This window comes from Podarcis erhardii, assembly GCF_964252035.2.
Source record: "Podarcis erhardii genome assembly, chromosome: 8".
Taxonomy (NCBI): domain Eukaryota; kingdom Metazoa; phylum Chordata; class Lepidosauria; order Squamata; family Lacertidae; genus Podarcis; species Podarcis erhardii.
The window spans coordinates 86371250-86391724 of record NC_138499.1 but is presented as its reverse complement, the minus strand read 5'-3'; the positions used below and the strand labels follow the sequence as shown (position 1 = coordinate 86391724).

The 20475-nt window shown below is 44.0% G+C and overlaps 1 protein-coding gene and 1 long non-coding RNA gene across 5 annotated transcripts in view; one reads left to right on the top strand and one right to left on the bottom strand.

Moving 5' to 3' along the window:
• The window catches only part of MTA1 (metastasis associated 1), a 72773-nt gene that overhangs the window by 26680 nt on the left and 25618 nt on the right, over positions 1-20475 (top strand). For all 4 annotated transcript variants that reach the window (XR_014159054.1, XM_081872722.1, XM_081872723.1 and 1 more), the window contains 9 exons: positions 3054-3153; positions 4021-4209; positions 6366-6440; positions 9563-9621; positions 13153-13268; positions 16172-16323; positions 16456-16645; positions 18508-18597; positions 19299-19451. Coding sequence is in view for 3 of the 4 variants with exons in the window: in XM_081872722.1 (XP_081728848.1) it covers positions 3054-3153; positions 4021-4209; positions 6366-6440; positions 9563-9621; positions 13153-13268; positions 16172-16323; positions 16456-16645; positions 18508-18597; positions 19299-19451 (1124 nt within the window). In the remaining variant the exon portion in view is untranslated. The remainder of the gene's footprint in view (positions 1-3053; positions 3154-4020; positions 4210-6365; positions 6441-9562; positions 9622-13152; positions 13269-16171; positions 16324-16455; positions 16646-18507; positions 18598-19298; positions 19452-20475) is intronic.
• Positions 6341-6988, bottom strand: LOC309347988. Its single transcript, XR_014159110.1, has 2 exons — positions 6870-6988; positions 6341-6520 (listed from the first exon to the last, which is right to left on the bottom strand). It is a non-coding gene; the product is annotated as an uncharacterized lncRNA (long non-coding RNA).

Genomic DNA, 20475 nt, shown 5'->3' with positions numbered 1-20475 from the left:
ACCAATATGGCAACCAGATATTCATCATCTCAATAACATTTCTGGCTTACCCTGAGGATGAGCTAAGCACCTAGATTTTGAATAAAATAGGTAAGAGTAAGTAAGAGGACATTGAAGGACAGAGCGGAAGAGCCTGAGGCTATGAGAAAAGCACTTCAGAGAAGCCCTCTGTGTGTATACCCTGCAGTCGCAGGTCTTACTATACAAGGGTACAAGAAACAGGGAGCACCACTTGTATCTGAAAATGTTTCACATGTTAGACAATGAAGACAAAATAAAATTACAAGCTTCTTCCCCTGAGGGATGAAGTAGCTGGCAATGAACGTACATCTCAATCTTCAGCCACCAGTCTTGTCTATATTGACTACAGGGGTGCAGCGCAAGAGGCTAATTGGGGAGAATGTGTCATTAATCTGGCCATGGAGATGGCTTTGGCTGAAAACGCACCAGCTACTGGTAGGATGCAAGCAGTGGAGCGAAGGGAGCTATTAGATGATCTCATGTTAAAACAGGTGAATGAGCTGGCAAAGTGCCATACTCAAGAGATTGAGACTTCCCTACCTAGAGTGGAGCAGAGGGAGGAGAAAGACATTAACTTACTATTTCAATGGACCAAGCACCGTATTTTTCGCCCTATAGGACGCACTTTTCCCCCTCCAAAAATGAAGGGGAAATGTGTGTGCATCCTATGGGGCGAATGCAGGCTTTCGCTGAAGCCTGGAGAGCGAGAGGGGTTGGTGCGCACCAACCCCTCTCACTCTCCAGGCTTCAGGAAGCTCTGCGCAGCCATCGGGAGCGGGGCGCGAAGTCCCGCCCGGCTCCCGATGGCTGCGCAGAGCTGCCTGCAGTCCCAGGCTCAGCGCAGCTCTGCGCGGCCATCGGGAGTGGAGCGCGAAGTCCCACCCGGCTCCCGATGGCTGCGCAGAGCTGCCTGCAGTCCCAGGCTCAGCACAGCTCTGCGCGGCCATCGGGAGTGGAGCGCGAAGTCCCACCCGGCTCCCAATGGCTGCGCAGAGCTGCCTTTAGTCCCGGGCTCAGCACAGCTCTGCGCGGCCATCGGGAGCGGGGCGCGAAGTCCTGCCTGGCTCCTGATGGCTGCACAGAGCTGCCTCCAGTCCCGGGCCCAGCGCATTTCTCCCCAACGCCAGCCCCACAAGCTCGGGGGAAGCGGAGCACGCCTCCCTGCTGTTCCCTGACCTGGTTCTTCCAGCCCCGCACCTGGGGGGAATTTTTCTTCTTTATTTTCCCCCCAAAAAACCAGGTGCGTCCTATGGGCCGGTGCGTCCTATGGGGAGCAAAATACGGTATATCACAAAGGAAGAGGAAGTATTAGAATGTATTCAATATACTGGATGAAAATTCTAGAAGTGTCAAAAGCCTGTAAGGAAGTGTGGCACCAAAAAAAGGAATAAAGTCTCTATATATGATCAACATACCTCTGTCTCTCCCCTAGCAGAAGTTGATAAGGAAATGGCAATGCAAGATCCCCGGTCTGGGCATAGAATTGGGCATAGAACTATCTCAACCGCTGTCACAGCCGTCAAGTCTACAATATTACGCTGATTGGGATTTACAGCTAATATGTCAAAATAGGGCTTTTGTATCTACCCAAAACAAAGTGGGCTGCTCTCCCAGAGTGAACAGAATCTTGTCTAATCGATATATCACAACCAGCAATCACTGGCTTATATATGACCATCCAAGTGGTGGTGTTCTGCTTTCACAACTTTCCTATTTCTCACAGTTTGGAAGATTAGTAGCAGAAAAATTGTATTTATTTGGTGCTTAAACAGTGCTTGCCGTGTAGCAAGTCTGAAGCTTTTGCTTTTCAAGGGATGTCTAACACCTTCATCTTTCAAGTACATTGTTCAGACTGTACACACCTTCAGTGTAAAATAGCCCCGTTAGCTCGCGTCTTCTTGCACAATCTCCACATGCAGATAAAAACATACAACTTCTACTTGTTCCTCCTGCCTTGTTTAGGATGATAATGTGCCTCTCATTCTTCCCTATCAACTGGTATTGCACTGAATGATTCAAATGACACTTTGAACTGCCTTTATAGCAAGCTGCTGGAGGTATTTTTTTTTTGCTTGATAATGCTTGTGCTTTTTTCACTTGATGATGAAGAGAGGGTTTCACTTTCAACTTGTATCTTGCATGAATTTCTTAGTGATCTCTAAATGTGCGTAAAATAATTGTAGCAAAACCACTGGCCATTGAGGCTTTTGAAATGTTGCACTGTTGGATTAAAACACTGTGAAAGTTGATGGAAAATACATTTATAGGAAGTGTTGATTTCAGCAGCTGTCCTTTGTTAAACAGGTTCCTAGTTTTCATTCGTACAATTCCAGCAGGTATGCTGAGGCTGGTGGTTGACTGTGAGCGTACTTCACTGACACCATTATGCATGTTGTAGATTCTGAGTCGTAGCTCCCATGGTTCACTGGACTCAGCGATGCTACATGACACATGGCGTTTGCTAAAGAGTGGTGAGGGCAAGTTTCGTACTGACAACCTGCATTTAAATGTTTTCCTTCTGAGGGAATCTCAAATAGAATAAAGTTGATGTAGCAAATTTCCATCCTTTTGGGGTATGCAAAAATGAATAATAAAAAAACATTTGCAGGAGCCATCTGTGAACCCAGTATAGCTGTGATGATGGACACAATTTCTCTTTTGGGGTCCTACAATGTTGACTTTGTCATCTAAATAAGTTCCTAACCTGATGAGGGAGTGAGCTGAAACATGGCATTTGTGACATCTGTCTTAGATTCCGGTACACACCCTACCTATTTCCCCCTGATAAAGGTAGACAGTTTTCTGCGATGACAAAATCGAGATGGGGTGGGCAACGGTCACTACTATGTCTGGGGAAACTGTGTATTATCATTGAAGTCAATGAAAATGTAGCAAAAATGCTTTTTTTCCTCGTACAAATAAATGATACATACCAAATTGTTTTTGAAAGTGCTTGCTGTAAACTTGTTACTTTCTTTGCTTTGTGTGTGTTTTCTTGCACGGAAAGACAACCTTCTCTTCATTTTTCTTAGCTCTGTGGGTACATTTGCTCGCGCTCTAGACTGCAGCAGTTCTGTTCGGCAGCCAAGCTTACACATGAGTGCTGCAGCAGCATCTAGGGATATCACACTGGTAAGAATTTAAGAAAATAAATCCTAATGCTGGATTTTCAGTTAAAAGTAATACCTCTATAGCATAAAGGCACAAAGAGAGTAATGTATCAGATGGAAAACACTGGAAGAGTCCTGAAGCATTTTACATTGGTGTAGTTTGTGTGCTTAAGAGACAGTTCAGTTAGGAGCCAACTGGAGCTGTAAATCTATAACACACATAAAAAATCTAGCATGTACATGGTAAATTTTAAGCTCGTGATCATTTACAATGCTTAATTAAATGATTTGTATGACTGATGTGGAGTTTATTAATTGGAAAGGGGTTTCCTGTACCAGTTCAACAGAATTTAACCCCTACTCATTGGTGTTCACCGGGCGGTTAAATCCTGTCCAGTTGGGTAGTTCAGTGCAAACCATTGAACCACTGCTCCAATGAAGGTTTCTTCCTTAGTTTAAGCAATACCTTGCCCATGTTAAAACAAAGGGGGGGGGGAGTTTTGTTTTAGCAGCAACTTTGGAGTCCTGACCAGATGTCATTGTGACATTGGGTGATTTCCCCACCCACCTGTTAAATTTGGCCTGGTAAGGATTTGATCTGTGGAGCCAAAAATATTCCTCATGCCAGCATTAGAGGATGATGATGATGATGATGATAATAATAATATTCATTCCAGTAGCGTTACCCTGCCCATCTGTCTTGGTTTTCCCAGCTACTCTGGGTGGCTTACAGCATATATAAAAACATAATAAAACATCAAACAGCCCCCTGATATGTATCAGTCCCCTAGTTTCATTCATAGCTTTTTATTTTGAAATGTGTTGCATTTTTAAAAAATGTATTGGAAACTTCTTTTTTTACACTTTGTATTTGGTTTGTTTTATGTAGTTCCATGCCATGGATACTTTGCACAAAAACATCTATGACATTTCCAAGGCAATTTCTGCCCTTGTGCCCCAGGGTGGGCCTGTCTTGTGCAGGGATGAGATGGAGGAATGGTCTGCTTCTGAGGCAAATCTCTTTGAAGAAGCCCTTGAGAAATATGGAAAGGATTTTACTGATATTCAGCAAGATTTTGTAAGTAGGCAAACGGCATTGCACATCTAGAAAATCGTGGACAGCATTCTCCAGTTAAAGAAATTAGGGCAGTATTCATCTAAAAACGTGTGTAAGCAGAACATCTTCCATTTGTGCAGTGGCAAATTCTCTTCCCCATGTGTCCCATGACATTTCCAAATTGCTGGTATAGTTTAGGGATACTGAGCTACATGCTTGGGGGATAAGGCGAATGCTGTGGACATAGCACATCTTGATTTAAGTAAGGCTTTTGACAACGTCCCCCATGATATTTTTGCAAGGAAGTTGGTAAAATGTGAGCTTGACAATGTAACCGTTAGGTAGATTTGTAGCTAGTTGACTGACTTAACCCAAAGACTACTCATTAATGGTTCATCCTCATCCTGAAAAAAAGTTAGAAGTAGGGTGCTGCAGGGTTCTGTCCTGGGTTCATTGTTGTTCAACGTCTTTATAAATGACTTGAAGGAAGGATTTGAGGGGCTGCTCATCGAATTTGCAGATGACACCAGACTGGGAGGGGTAGCTAATGTCACAGAAGACAGAATCATAATTCAAAATAACCTTAACAGATTGGAGAACTAGCAGAATGAGTTTCACTAGGGACAAATGTAAGCTTCTGCACTTAGGAAGGAAGAATCAGCTGTACAAATATAAGATGGAAGACCCCTAGCTTACCAGTAGTACATATGAAAAGGATATAGGGACCACAAGCTTAGCATGAGTCAACAGTGTGATGCAGCAGCAAAGAAAGCTAATGCCATTCTAGGCTGCATCAACAGAAGTCTAGTGTCCAGATCAAGGGAAGGAATAGTACCACTCTATTCCCCCTTGGTCAGACCACACTTGGAATACTGTGTCCAATTCTGAGCACCACAATTTAACTCATAGAATCCTAAAATCCCCCTGCAATGCAGGAATCTCAACTAAAGCATCCATGACAGATGGCTATTCAACCTCTGTTTAGAAACCTCCAAAGAAGGAGAGGTTTGTCTCACCATCTTCTGGAAGGTGTGCAGAGGAGGGCGGCCAAGATGATCAAGGGTCTGGAAACAGTTGAAGGAGCTGGATATGTTTCGCCTAGAAAAGAGGAGACTGAGAGGAGGTATGAGAGCCATCCTTAAATATCTAAAGGGCTCTGGAGGGTAGGACTCCGACCAATGGCTTCAAGGTACAAGAAACGACTAAACATCAGGAAAAACTTTCTGACAGTAAGAAGAAGAAGAAGAAGAAGAGTAGTAGTAGTAGTAGTTTGGATTTGATATCCCGCTTTATCACTACCCGAAGGAGTTTCAAAGCAGCTAACATTCTCCTTTCCCTTCCTCCCCCACAACAAACACTCTGTGGGGTGAGTGGGGCTGAGAGACTTCAGAGAAGTGTGACTGGCCCAAGGTCACCCAGCAGCTGCAGGTGGAGGAGCGGAGACGCGAACCCGGTTCACCAGATTATGAGTCCACCGCTCTTAACCACTTCACCACGCTGGCTCTCAGTTGGTGTCCGACAGTGGAAAGGTCTTCCTAGGGAGATGGTGGACTCTCCTTCCTTGGAGGTTTTTAAACAGAGGTTGGATGGCCATCTATCAGGGATGCTTTAGTTGAGATTCCTGCATTGCAGAGGGTTGGACTAGATGAACCTCGGGGTCATTTCCAGCTCTTAAGATTTTAGGATTCTATGAGTTCTGGTACCCAGCTGGAAATGCATTGTGAAAAGCCAATGGTGATCAAGGCTTTAAAGGTTTAGTCTTAGGAGGCTGGAACAGATTAGACATTGTACTTGTTTCTAACATCATCTAGAACATTGTACCTGAGGCATGTTGGAAATCATACGACTATGTGTGAGATGCAGCCCACAGGGCCTCCATACTGGGACTGAAACCACCCCAGTTTGGCTCTGCAGTACATCCTTGCACAGCAACTAGGTTGATGAAAACAGCTTTTACTGGTGTTTTTTAAGCCTAATTGCAGCATGGGCAAGGTGAAGGGGGGTGTACAAAGCTAGATAAAGAAGAGTTAACTCACTTCTTCAACATCTAGCTTTGTGGCAGTTGGGTAGCTATATGCTTGGGAACTTCTGAGTTCTGACTTTTTGCTATTAAAGTCTTTTGTTCCCAGGATGATGTAGATTTGACACCTCATGGTTTTGTTTATATGTGTTCTTAGCTTCCATGGAAGTCCTTAACCAGCATAATTGAGTACTACTATATGTGGAAAACAACAGATCGATATGTTCAACAGGTAAGGACAATGTAGTTACATTTCTCAAAACAGGTGCTTCTAACTTCTAATTGCAATCTATTGTAGTAGTCATTATAATCCTATATACAGTGGTGCCCCACAAGACAAACTCCTCGCAAGACGGAAAACCCGCTAGACGAAAGGGTTTTCAGTTTTGGAGGCGCTTCGCAAAACGAATTTCCCTATGGGCTTGCTTCGCAAGACGAAAATGTCTTGCGAGTTCCTGCGGGTTTTTTCCGCTTTTTTCGCCATTTGCTAAGCCGCTTATCAGCTGATCTGCTGATAAGCCGCTTAACAGCTGATCGCTAAAAGCCGCTAAACCGCTAATAGCGCTAATCCGCTAAGCTGTCAATGGGCTTGCTTCGCAAGACGAAAAAACTGCTATACGAAGAGCCTCACAGAACGGATTAATTTTGTCTTGCGAGGCACCACTGTACTCAGTTTTGCTGACATTTGATGAATGATTTGAAACTTGTAACTCCTTTTTGAGTGGGTGAACATGACTGCCAGATGTCTCATTAAGGTATTATTGTATGGCTTGACTTTGGGTGGATCTCTCCAACTCAGAGATCTCTTCTGGAAAAAGCATAGGAGGGTCATTTGCCACTGAGACTAACAAAAAACTATTGTGTTCAGTATGTTTTTAATTAGCTGTTTCTTACCTATTTTCTTATTATTGAAACTTCGCAATGGAATTCAATATTTTCCCACTGTCTTAGCAGATAAATTATTTGAAGTCTTATGGTTACATGTGTCTTTAGGAACATGCATATACCGTATTTTTTGCTCTACAATATGCACTTTTCCCCTCCTAAAAAGTAAGGGGAAATGTGTGTGCGTCTTATGGAGCGAATGCAGGCTGCATTGCTTTCGGTGAAGCCAGAATAGCAAGAGGGATAGCCGCGCAAAGCCTCTTCAACAACATTTGATTCGGAATTTTTTTTTTCTTGTTTTCCTCCTCTAAAAACTAGGTGCGTCTTATAGAGCGAAAAATACGGTATACCTGATCTACACATGAACCCCCAAGCACAGTATAGTGTAATGGTTAGAGTTTTGTTTTTTTATTTTTTAAAAAATAATATTTATTAAGAGTTTAAAGATTACAAAAAGAAAAAAAAAGAATTAAACAAATCAGTATAATACAATACAATACAAAAACAAAAACAGAAACACTACATAGAACATTGAATTAACAAAACAAAACAAGAACAATTAAAAACACTTCCAGTATTTTCAAACTTCGCTTTCATTCACTTGTTTCATTGACTTCCTCACGCCTCCCTTTTTGTATTCCACTACAGTTAACTGTTTCAGCAATTCCTTTCCATCTTCCTCTGTTTTCTGTCCTGTAATTAATCTTAACATATTCTAACCTTGTCCCCCCCCCCCCGTTTAATACATTAACAATCTATCTGTACCTAGTTCCTTATAACATTTCTGCCAAAGCCATATAACTTCATTCCACCATTTCCCTAAAGCTCATTAATTTTACAACATTTCTGTAAATAATCTTTAAATTTTTTTCAAATCTTCTTCCACCGACTCTTCTCCCTGGTCTCGGATTCTGCCAGTCATTTCTGCCAATTCCATATAGTCCATCAGCTTCATCTGCCATTCTTCCAGGGTGGGTAAATCTTAATGTTTAGAGTTTTGGACCTGGGAGAGCAGGGTTTGAATCCCCACTCAGCCATGTAGCTCACTGGGTGACCCTGGGCCAGTCACCATCTGTTAGCCTAACCTACATCACATTTGTCAGGGGTTCAGGGAGAGAGACGCAGAGTGAGGGGGAAGGATTCCAGACTGACGAGGAAGAGGATGACAATGACCCAAGATTGTCCATGAGTCCGTCCAGTGAATCGGAGGACTCCCAAAAGGGAGCCCCTCTGGTCAAGCCAAGGGGAGCTAGAGGGGGAAGCAGTCAGGAGCAGGGAAAGGAAGGGGGAACCCCCAGTGGGAGTTGGAGAGCGAGACCGGCTGCTCCGCTGGAACGGAGTGAGGGGGGAGGAGTGACCAATGTGTCAGAAGGAGCAGAACAGGAAGCAGAGAGGGGAAGGAGATCAGGGCAAAACGTGCTGCCGGAAGGGGAGGAAAGTAGTATTGAGGGCAATGTAACTGTCGAAAGGAAGGTCAAGAGCAACGTAAGCGCGCCAAGTTCAAAATGGGAGGCGCGCGGAAATGAAGAGAGTCCTGGGGAGGAGCCTGGTCCCAAAGCCCGAAGGAGGGGGGAGGAGGCGGCAGAGGATTCAGCCTCGGGAGAGTCCCGAAGGGAGAGAACACAGGGGGGCAGAAAGACCCTGCGGAAAAGGAAAGAGAGAAAGAGGTGGACCAGTACAAGCCTCTTAAACTGGTGTCGAGGGGGGAGCGAGTCAGAGGGGACTTCAGCGGTCTAAGGGTAATAGACGTAGGGTCACGGACCTCGGATTTAAAGCTACTGATGTTCTTGAATAAAAGCTTTTGTACATAAGCTGGAGTGGACTTTGGTCTCTTGTGAGCTGGGACCACGGGTGACTCTGACAACATTGTTGTTGTTAGGATGAAATCATAGAATTGTGGAGTTTGAAGGGTCATCTAGTCCAACCCCCTGCAATGCAGGGGTCTCAAATGAAGCATCCCTGACGGATGGCCACCCAACCTCTGCTTAAAAACCTCCAAGCAAGGAGAGTCCACAACTTCCAGAGGGAGACAGTTCCTCTGTCAAGCCGCTCTTAATATCAGAAGGTTCTTCCTGACATTTAGTCAGAGTCTCCATTCTTGTAACTTCTACCTTCTGTGATCTTACATGTATTGCCTTAACTAAGTGGTGTGCAATTGGTTCAGTTTCTTTGCAGGGCTCTAGCCCTGATTAAAATCTGTTGCTTTAATTTCTTACGGTATGAATTCATTTCTTTAATGTACTGATTAATATTTTCAGCCCTGCTGATGAGTAATATTCAGAAACTACTTTATAAATCCATGATGCTAACATAAAGGGATGAACTGCAGCCCTTGTTTCCTCAAGGTGAATTGGCTTTTTGTATACCTAGAGAGGTATTTGTTGAGAACGGGAAAAATGTATCAGATTTAGTTATAATTTGTATGGATTGCTTTTATGTTCTAATTTTATTTTATTGTATTGTATTCAGAAAAGGTTGAAAGCTGCAGAAGCAGAAAGCAAGCTAAAGCAAGTATATATTCCTAATTAGTAAGTGCCTATTCTTATATATATTTACAGATGGAATGCAAATATTATAGCCATTCTTACTTGTCTTGCAAACTTATGTATGTGAATTTTTAACCACGAAATAGATGTTACATTCTCTAACAGGGCAATCCAATGCATGCCTACTCTGAAGCAAGTCTGATTTTCTTCAAGGGGTCTTAGTCCCATGGATGTGTGTACAGGACCGCAGCATAAATTTTGTAATGTTTGTTTCTGCTGAAAAGCTACACTTGTCTCAAACCCTCAACCAAAACAGCTTTGATTTTCCTAGGAAATCCCAAGATGGATTGTACATACGCAGGCTATCATCTCTTGTGAGACAGGGCATTGTATTGGTTCTGTACTAAATCGAAAATGAAGCTATGGTTAGAGAGAGGAAAACAAATTTTTGATCCATTGCTGTACGTGGGTGAGGGTGTCTTCATCCCGTCCCAGATGTGCACAGGGATGGGCTGCGTTTGTGACAGTGGCTTCACATTTTAAACCACTAATGTGAACATTCTATTAGAGATTCAGGTAGGTGGCCGTGTTGGTCTGACGCAGTCGAAATAAAATAAGAAAATAAGAAAATTGTCCAGTAGCGCCTTAGAGACCAACTAAGTTTGTTCTGGGTATGCACACTTCTTCAGATACCCGAAGAAGTGTATCTGAAGAAGTATGCATGCACACAAAAGCTTATACCCAGAAAAACCTTACTGTATTTTTCGCCCTATAGGACGCACTTTTCCCCCTCCAAAAATGAAGGGGAAATGTGTGTGCGTCCTATGGGGCCAGTGTACGCTTTCGCTGAAGCCTGGAGAGCGAGAGGGGTCGGTGCGCACCGACCCCTCTCGCTCTCCAGGCTTCAGGAAGCTATCTGAAAGCCTTGGGAGCCCGGCACAACTTCCCGCCGGGCTCCCAAGGCTTGCAGACAGCAGCCTGCAGCCCGAAACTCAGGGAGCGCAGCAGAGCGCACCCCAGGCTTTGGGCAGCTCTCCGCAAGCCTTGGGAGCCTGGTGCGACTTCCTGCTGGGCTCCCAAGGCTTGCGGGCAGCAGCCTGCAGCCCGAAGCCTGGGGCGCGCTGAGCAGCATGCTCCGGGCTTCGGGCAGATATCCACAAGCCTGGGGAGACTGCGGGAGTTCCTGCCGGGCTCCCAAGGCTTGTGGATAGCAGCCTGTTCTGGGGGCTGGGGTCGGGGGAAGCTCGGGTTTCCCCCACCCCAGCCCCGCGCCCGGGGGAAAAAATAATTTCCCCCCCTTTATTCCCCCCCCCCCAAAAACCTAGGTGTGCCCTATGGGCTGGTGCGCCCGTAGGTAGTTGGTCTCTAAGGTGCTACTGGACAATTTTTTTATTTTTTTATACTATTAGAGAAGAGCATAAGGAAGGACTGCTCTTCTCTCGCTCTCCCTTACTCTCATGCAGGGCTACAAAGGCAGACACCAGCCAGAAGCTCTTGACCTTTGGGAAGGGAAAAGAGGAAGAACTAAGCAGGAAAATAACTCGGAAGGGGAAAAGGTATCCAGGAACTTCTGGCACGCTCGGGCTGTTACAGGTTCAGACATTGAATACATTAGAAAAGAATGGAGTGGCTTTAGAATGATGGTTTCCAAACACACAAAGCTTGTTTTAAAAAGCCTAGTGCTGTCCTCCATGAATTTGTCTAATCCTTTTTTAAAGCCACCCAAGTTGGTGGTCAGTTCCACAGTTTAACTAGGTGCTGCATGAAGAAGTATTAATGTCAAGCTTACTGATTAGTAGTTACCTGGTTCTTCTTCCCTCTTTTTTGAAGATGGCTCAGAGCCCAGGGAATTGGTGATGGGTCACTGAGGAGAGGTCATAGGGAGAGACTTGTGGGGAGGAGCTGGACGTTGAAGGAGCAACAGGGTTTAGTGGGCAGGAAGAGACAGGGAGCAGCAGTTCAGACTCCAAGGCTGAAGCAGAGGAGAGGGGGTCAAGAGGCTGCAGAAGAATCCATGGAGTCTCCCCCTCCTGCTGTGACAAGCTCCCCTTCGCCTTGGTATCCCCAAAACGCACAGAATGATGAGGAGGACAGAACAGAGGCCAGAGGTGCACAGACACAGTTTGAGACTGCTTGGGAAACATCTGGGAGAGGAGAAGCCTTAGAAAGGATGGAAGGCAGGGACCTTCAGTCCTGACAACTGCTCCATAGGAGCAAGACCTGCTGGGAAGCGTTGCTGAGTTTTATGCTGTTTCCTTGAATAAAGAGTCAACTTCACTGACAGCAGAGCCGTATGTCTTTTGTACTGACCTGCGTCTGACTCCAGCCCTGACAGTTATTGTTATTGCTTCAAAACTAAAACTCAAATTCAGGAATGAAGATAGCTATTGGTTTTTCTGTAAATTGTTGATCTTCTGTCGCTCCTTGAAAAACGGATCATGTATTTAATATGCTATAATGTAACATTGTTGCAATGTTTACTATTTATTTCTTTATTGCATTTATTTATATCCCACTCTTCAGAACACAAATCTTTCCAGGCCAGGTTATAGGAAACATTAAACAATTTTTTTTGAAAAAAAAGCACAAATAATGAAAGCCAATAGAATCATTTCCAAAGTACAATTGATAGTATAACTCCTGAAAGCGAGGATATTTGCATTTTGTGAAGAACAAATAAAGTTTGATAAAAATAAACAAACAAATGTGATACATTGTTTTGCTGAGATGTAGATGAAAATTCAATAATGCCCGTGGAACTTTAAACCATGCCTGTGCAAGTTTAAACTGCATGTATAGCTTTTAGACACCTGTTACTTCTCAATTATGTAGTTCTTAAACTGTTTAGCACTAAGATTTGACTGGGGGATTGACAGTTTCATTTTGCAGAAGAGAAGGGGGACTGGGTACACTACAGTGGTGCCTCGCAAGACGAAAAGAATCCGTTCCGCGATTCTCTTCGTCTAGCGGTTTTTTCATCTTGCGAAGCAAGCCCATTGACGGCTTAGCGGCTTAGCGCTATTAGCGGCTTAGCGGCTTTTAGCGGCTTAGCGGATAAGCGGCTTAGCGGCTTAGAAAAAGGGGGGGAAAGGGGGAAAAAACCACAGGAACTCGCAAGACATTTTCGTCTTGCGAAGCAAGCCCATAGGAAATTTGTTTTGCGAAGCACCTCCAAAACGGAAAACTCTTTCGTCTAGCGAGTTTTCCGTCTTGCGAGGCATTCGTCTTGCGGGGCACCACTGTACATTCTTCTCTAAGTTAGTGAAAATATTTTATGTTAGAACTACTGTATTTGAAATGGGAGATACTCAATATTTATTTACCATGTCTGAAGTATCAGAAGGTTGCATTGTTCCCTTGGTTGTTGGCATCCGTCTGTCTCAGGAGACAGTGGAAGATTGTGCCTTCGGGGGTGAAGTCAACCCATTGGAGAGTTACAGCACCTGCTGTGGCTGTATAGCCGATAACAGGAGAGACATGTTTTGTTGCAGCGGGGGCAGGTGAAGGCGTCTGGTGGTGCTGATGGCATTTCTTCCCATAAACTAACCACCCATTTCCTGTTTTTCATTTAAGTAACAAGCCAAACCCCAACCAGATCAATGTCAATAATATCAAGCCAGGAGTGGTAAATGGTACAGGAGTTCAGACACAGAACACGGGAACAGGACGAGCCTGCGAAAGCTGCTATAGTAAGTGATTTGTGAATGTAGCCCTGTGTGCAAGAAAAAGAAGCCCATGAGGGGATGCAAGTCCAGTCTTATGTGCTCTTGTCTTTTTAGAGTAGACACATACAGTCATACCTTGGAAGTCGAACAGAATCTGTTCCAGAAATCTGTTTGACTTCCAAAACATTTGGAAACCAAAGTGCGGCTTCTGATTGGCTGCAGGAAGCTCCTGCAGCCAATCAGAAGCCCCGTCAGACGTTTGGGTTCGAAAGAAAGTTCGCAAACCGGAACACTCACTTCCAGGTTTATGGCGCCTGGGAGCCAAAACGTCCGAATACCAAGGTGTTTGGGATCCAAGGTATGACTGTATTTTAAATCTGTGACTCAGGGCCAAACACTTACCACCTCCCCTCTTGTCCTGCTTCCTGGAGAAGCCTGGCTTGTTGACTGTACCACGTTGCTAAGAGAAGCACCGCTAGGACAGGAAGTGGTTGTATGATAATGGGGCTGGTCCTATCACCATGTCCCCTGGCATCATTTGGTGCAGTAATGGAGGAGACTAAGGACAGGGGGGTTGCCATCTGAAGCCAGGAGAAAGACCACACTCAGACAGAGGAAGCTGAAGATGCTAGAATCCCAGCATATCTATACCCTCAAAGCAAGCCTGGCAGGTGCAGATTCCTCTTAGGGAGAACATATGGAGATTTCTAAATCTGACATATCTGGGACCTGAACTGAACTGGCAACCCTTATCACAGAATAGGTAAAGGTAAAGGGACCCCTGACCATTAGGTCCAGTTGTGACCGACTCTGGGGTTGTGGCGCTCATCTCGCTTTACTGGCCGAGGGAGCCGGCGTAGAGCTTCCGGGTCATGTGGCCAGCATGACTAAGCCGCTTCTGGTGAAACCAGAGCAGCGCACGGAAACACCATTTACCTTCCCGCCGGAGCGGTACCTATTTATCTATTTGCACTTTGACATGCTTTCGAACTGCTAGGTTGGCAGGAGCAGGGACCGAGCAACGGGAGCTCACCCTGTCGTGGGGATTTGAACCGCCGACCTTCTGATTGGCAAGTCCTAGGCTCTGTGGTTTAACCCACAGCGCCACCCACGTCCCATTAGTATGACAGAATACTATCAAGCTATTGATAATGAGAGGATACTGAATGAAAAGGAGGTGTTACTTAGGAGCAAAGCTTTGGCATAATTTCTTAACTTACTTAGTTTCATTTATATGTATTTCTTAACCTAGAGTGGATCACAAAGTGCCCACAGGGGAATACATAATCTAAATCAGTAGGGCTTGGTCAAAATTGGGTCAGGAGTGGACAGACAGTTCAAACAATGTTTAACTTGACAAACAAGCACAATACTCCTGCTTTTGTTTCGTGAAGCATCCTTCTGCTTCCCTTTCTCACTCCCTTTTGCTGAGGAGCTATAGCAGGCTTTTGAGCTCTGTACCTGAGATTCTCAGGTCAGGGTTCCTTACTCCATTGCCCAGGCTAGACACTGAAAGATTTCCCAGCCCATCGTCCCATTTTATACCATGGGGTGGTTTTTAAAAAGAAAGGAAAGTATCCCACCTCTAATGCTCTCAAGTGCTCACTTTTGTCATAGAGCAGCTAGTCCAGGTTTAAAAAAAAACACAGCCAAAACCACACCCATTGTGTCACTGCTGAATAATCATTGATAATTATCTGAGGTGATAGATGCGCCTTTAGAAGTAATATTGATTTATCCCAGCACACACCTTCCAGAGGGTGGTGCCACGACTCCACAGTGAACATTGCCTTCAAATTATAAAATTGGTGCAATTATCTTGCAAATAATTATTAATGGGATGGTTGCTCACCTTCTGTACTTATCTCACCACAGTGGTACTGTGAAATAGCTTCTAATCTTTTTATATACCAGTTCGCTGAGTAAACTCACAGGGCGAGTAGTGCTAAGAAGGTAATCTTCCAGAGCATTATGCTAAAAATAGGGCAGTACTATGGAGGCTGCACTTTCTCACTTCTTGTTTTGAAAGTCAATAATCCTTTTTTGTTACAAGAAAGGAAGCACTGCAGAAAACATTGTTCTTTGTTTCACATAATGAAGCTGTGTGTTTACTGGTCTTGACTGGTTCTTCTAGTTTTCATAGAAGATTGAGCCATAAATTTATTTGCTAGACTGCTGCAGCTACACAGTGCAGTGCCACAAAGTCTGCCCAGCTTTCCATGTAGCCGTGGGAATAATAATAATAATAATAATAGTAGTAGTAAATTATTTCTACCCTGCCCATCTGCCTGAGTTTCCCCAGCCACTTTGGGCTGCTCCCAGTCGAGTGTTAAAAACACAATACAGCATTAAATATTGAAAACTTCCATAAACAGGGCTGCCTTCAGATGTCTTTTGAAAATAGGATAGCTGCTTATTTCCTTGACGTCTGATGGGAGGGCGTTCCACAGGGCGGGCGCCACTACCAAGAAGGCCCTCTGCCTGGTTCCCTGTAACCTCACTTATTGCAATGAGGGAACCGCCAGAAGGCCCTCGGCGCTGGGAAGAGCCTTCTGAAGACCAATGCAGTTTGTCCTGCAGGTATGGGGGCGGGGGGCGGGGAGTATTGCTAGTCAACCTGGGAAAGATGCAAATGGCACAGATTGAGCAAAAACACTTGCAGAAACTGATCCCCATTTCCAGAACAAGCTTAAACGTATCATTTTCTAAATGTGCTATTAAAATTAAGATATTAGTATGTTTCTGAACATGGCAAAGTACTTTTCCTATTAAAACACAAAAGTAAGCCTTTCTTGCCATATACTGTAAAAGCAAGCTGCTGTCATATATTGGAAAGCTAGGTTGTTTATCTTTTGCAGTGGCAAAGAGTCTCAACAGATACGGCATGCAAAGGAGTCCTAACTGATATCTGCTTTTGCTGTTCCCAGTGACGCAATCTCACCAGTGGTATTCTTGGGGTCCCCCGAACATGCAGTGTCGTCTGTGTGCATCTTGCTGGACATACTGGAAGAAATACGGAGGCTTGAAAATGCCAACACGGCTAGATGGAGAACGGCCAGGGCCAAATCGAAACAATTTGGTAGGCACATTCACCATATTCCGTTAGTAAATCAATCTGCAGTTCACCACTGTGGTTCCTTAGGCCAAAAACAAAAAGATGAGGCAAGGTCTAAGGTGGACCAAGGTTCCTCACAAATTTTCCTTTTCCCAGAGTCCTCACAGTGGACCCTTAAGGAACAATGGGAGCCCCAAGTTTGCCATGAAAACGCGACAAGCTTTCTATCTCCATACTACAAAGCTGACCAGGCTGGCCAGACGATTATGCAGGGACATCTTGCGTCCATGGCACGCGGCACGGCACCCTCATATGCCTATCAACAGTGGAGCAATCAAAGCCGAATGTGAGTCTTTCTCGTCCTAATTGCATGATGTCTGCTTACATGCCTGACAAGAGCTTATGCTATCAGAATTGTAGTAGTAGTTGAGTTCAGTTCAGTTCAGTTCAGCTGAGGGAAATGGGATCTAAAGAAATTAGACAAACTCTGACTCTCTTGACCTCTCTATGGTTGAGAGCTACTGGCGTAGCAGAAGGAAGAAAAATGGGGGAAGAGAGTAAAATACCTTGTCAAGCCATTACAGTGGTACCTCGGGTTACATACGCTTCAGGTAACATACGCTTCAGGTTACAGACTCCGCTAACCCAGAAATAGTACCTCGGGTTAAGAACTTTGCTTCAGGATGAGAACAGAAATCGTACAACTTACTGTTGAGGTGGAACACACAGGATGAAACGGTTAAATCAGCTATGATAAAATGGGCACAGGATATTGGGTATGATATTATGTTTGCTGACTGGGAAAGGTTATGGACCACCGGTATGAAGTTCACGGCATGTAATGCCTTGAAAGAAAATATTATGAAAATGATATATAGGTGGTACATGACCCCAGTCAAGCTTGCAAAAATATATCACCTGTCTGATAATAAGTGTTGGAAATGTAAGGAAACTGAAGGAACGTTCTTTCACCTCTGGTGGACCTGCCCCAGGGTTAAGGCTTTCTGGGAAATGATATATAATGAGCTGAAAAAGGTATTTAAGTATACCTTTCCTAAGAAACCAGAGGCCTTCCTTTTGGGCATTGTTGGCCAGAGGGTGTTAAAGAAGGACTGAACATTATTTATGTATGCAACAACAGCAGCAAGGATACTTGTCGCCAAACACTGGAAAACCCAAGATTTGCCCACGCTGGAAGAATGGCAGATGCAACTGATGGACTATATGGAACTAGCAGAAATGACCGGCAGAATCCGAGACCTGGGAGAGGAAGCAGTGGAAGAGGATTGGAAGAAATTTAAGGACTATTTACAAAAACACTGTAAATTATATGAGTGCTAAGAAGGATGAGAGATTGAAAATAACATGGCACCGTCAAGTTAGTTGAAAAGAATATGAGAATGAGTGAATTTTAAGAGAAAAATAAATTTTGAATAAATGTTATGTCAAAATTAGGTATTTAAGACTTAGATAAAAATATTCAAAGTTAGGGACAAAATATTGGAAATTTATAGAATAAGAATGGAAATAAGGTGATAAGTTGCTGGTTAAAGTTGTATAAATTTGGAACGCAGGAGCGAGAGATGTGAGGAAGTCCAAAAAGCGAAGAAAATATGGCTATTATAAGATGTTAATTTTATATCTGTTTCTTTCTTTTTTTTTGCTTTCTGTTTATTCTGTTTTCTCTTTTACTGTACTAATAAAATCTTTAATAAATAAAAAAAAAGAGAACAGAAATCGTGCTCCGGCGGCGCAGTGTCAGCGGGAGGCCCCATTAGCTAAAGTGGTCTTCAGGTTAAGAACAGTTTCAGGTTAAGAACGGACCTCTGGAACGAATTAAGTACTTAACTCGAGGTACCACTGTATAATGCTATAACATGCTCACAATTGGCGCTGCCAGCCCTGTAGCACAGTAGTGGAAGATCTGGGGGTGGGTGGAGAAAACTCCTCAGTTTGTCCTCACCAAGCCTGTAAAAGTACATTCCAAGCTGGGCAAGAGTACTTTTATGAAGGGCTGGGAATAATACTCCCAACATTGTGATTCAGGCCTAATTTGTATTAAATATTACTTTTTGTGCATTCCTTTTGTACATTTCCTTTACGTTGAAATGCTTCAGAAAACTCTGGCTTTGGTGTCAAGAAGGCTGTTTGTTAGGTATTTTTGTTAGCATGTAAATGAAGTATTATTTGTTCCAATATTGTCCTCAGGTGCATCTCGTTTACCAGAAGCTTCAGAAGATTTGTTGCTATTAAAACATGTTGTCAGAAAACCTTTAGAAGCAGTACTTCGGTATCTAGGTATGACCCGTATACATGCATTTTGGTGACTTCGAGTATAATATTATTCACTAGCAAAAAGTGTCATTTGACAGGCAGAAGAGGGTTAACCCAGTGTCCCTTCCCATGCTACCAACTCTGTTTCACCAGCTAATTCTGCCCACACCACAACATTGGCCCTAACTTTCTCCACAGGAATAAACGACATTTCGCTTGTATGGGAGAAAGTCATGGGATGCCCATAATATACAGATTGCACCTTACCACTGTTGATCCCAGTCACTAAGCCAGCAGCCCTTGTTTGCATGTTCCCTGGACTGATGCTTTTTCTTGCTCATGCTAGATGGAACAGAATGTCAGGATATAAATATCATACAAATTGAAGGATATAAGTGACAATGAGAGAGAGAGAACCACAGGCAAAGAAACACAGATCTTGGAAGGACACCCTTGTTTTCAAAAGCTTTATTTCTCTCCTTAATATCTGCACATGAGGATGTCTCTTTCTTGGCCTACGTGTCTATGCGCTGCTTCTAAGGCAACTGTAGGGTCTGATTCCTGATTCAGCCTCTCTCACCTGCATACATATTTTGTTCTTTTTAAAAATGTGGCACCCCTCTTCTTCCTGCTTTATTCATGACTGGGTCAGAGTTGGGTTTAAACAAAGGAGTCTGCCACTGTCCTTTGTAATATTCTCCTAATATGCTGTTCTCACCATACAGAATCTCACCCCTGCTCTCTGAAACCTGATCCTGCTAAGAGTTTGTCTGGCTCCCTCAACAGTGTGCCTTGTGCTAAGTTTACGCCAGTGATTAACCATGGATCTCCAACGATCTTGGGAAAAAGAAACTACGAACAACAAAATGGGATGGATGGTAAGTATTTTCTGGTGCTAACGTGTTGCCAGTGTTTGCAGGTTAATTTTTAAGTCTGCAGGACTAATTGTCTTGGTGGCTTTTCATTTTCAGTGTTGCTAATACTGCTTTTGTCTGAACTGTTTAAAACTTATTTTCTGTTTGAAAAACGTGTTCTTCCCATTTGCTATTGCCAGATAGTGCTACAGAGCTTTCCTCTTTTTGAATATATAGAAATAGCTATAGCTTATCCACCCTTAAATACCATGGCTTCTGATCTTTAAAATCTAGCCTAGGATTGTTTAATTCAGCAGAGAAGAAACAAGGTTAGTAGTGTGGAGAAAGAGAGCACCCAGCACATTTAGACTTCATTGTGCTGATAGTAGTTGAGAATCCTTTTCTCTGCTGGGAAAAAATGTGTTGCTTTTAACTATATACAATTTGTCTTAACTAAAATATGAAGGTGGGAAGAAACGTATGTCTAGAACAATGTCCCACAAAACATGGGGTACTGACTCCTTTAGGTAAAGGTAAAGGTACCCCTGCCCGTACGGGCCAGTCTTGCCAGACTCTGGGGTTGGTGCGCCCATCTCACTCAAGAGGCCGGGGGCCAGCGCTGTCCGGAGACACTTCCGGGTCACGTGGCCAGCGTGACAAAGCTGCATCTGGCGAGCCAGCGCAGCACACGGAAACGCCGTTTACCTTCCCGCCACTGACTCCTTTACACAAACATAAATGTGCCTCCCCTTATTTGCTGGGGGCTGCTTTTAGCGTGATCTGCTTGCAGGTGTTACAGAGCAGATGCATGAGAATGCTCTGGCCAAACAGGCTTGAGTGGCCAGACACCCAAAGGGGGCCTTAGGTATGTAATACGCGGCACACTTTTTGTAAGTTTGACTAGTGTTGAACATTGCGGATGCTTTAAAGCAATCTGCAATAGTTCTAAGAGTATTACTGTAGTGGACTCTGCCCTGACGTGCAGCAGGGGGGGAGATGCCACGGAAAGCAATTTTAATGTGTAAGTTTGTTACATTGATTGATTGAT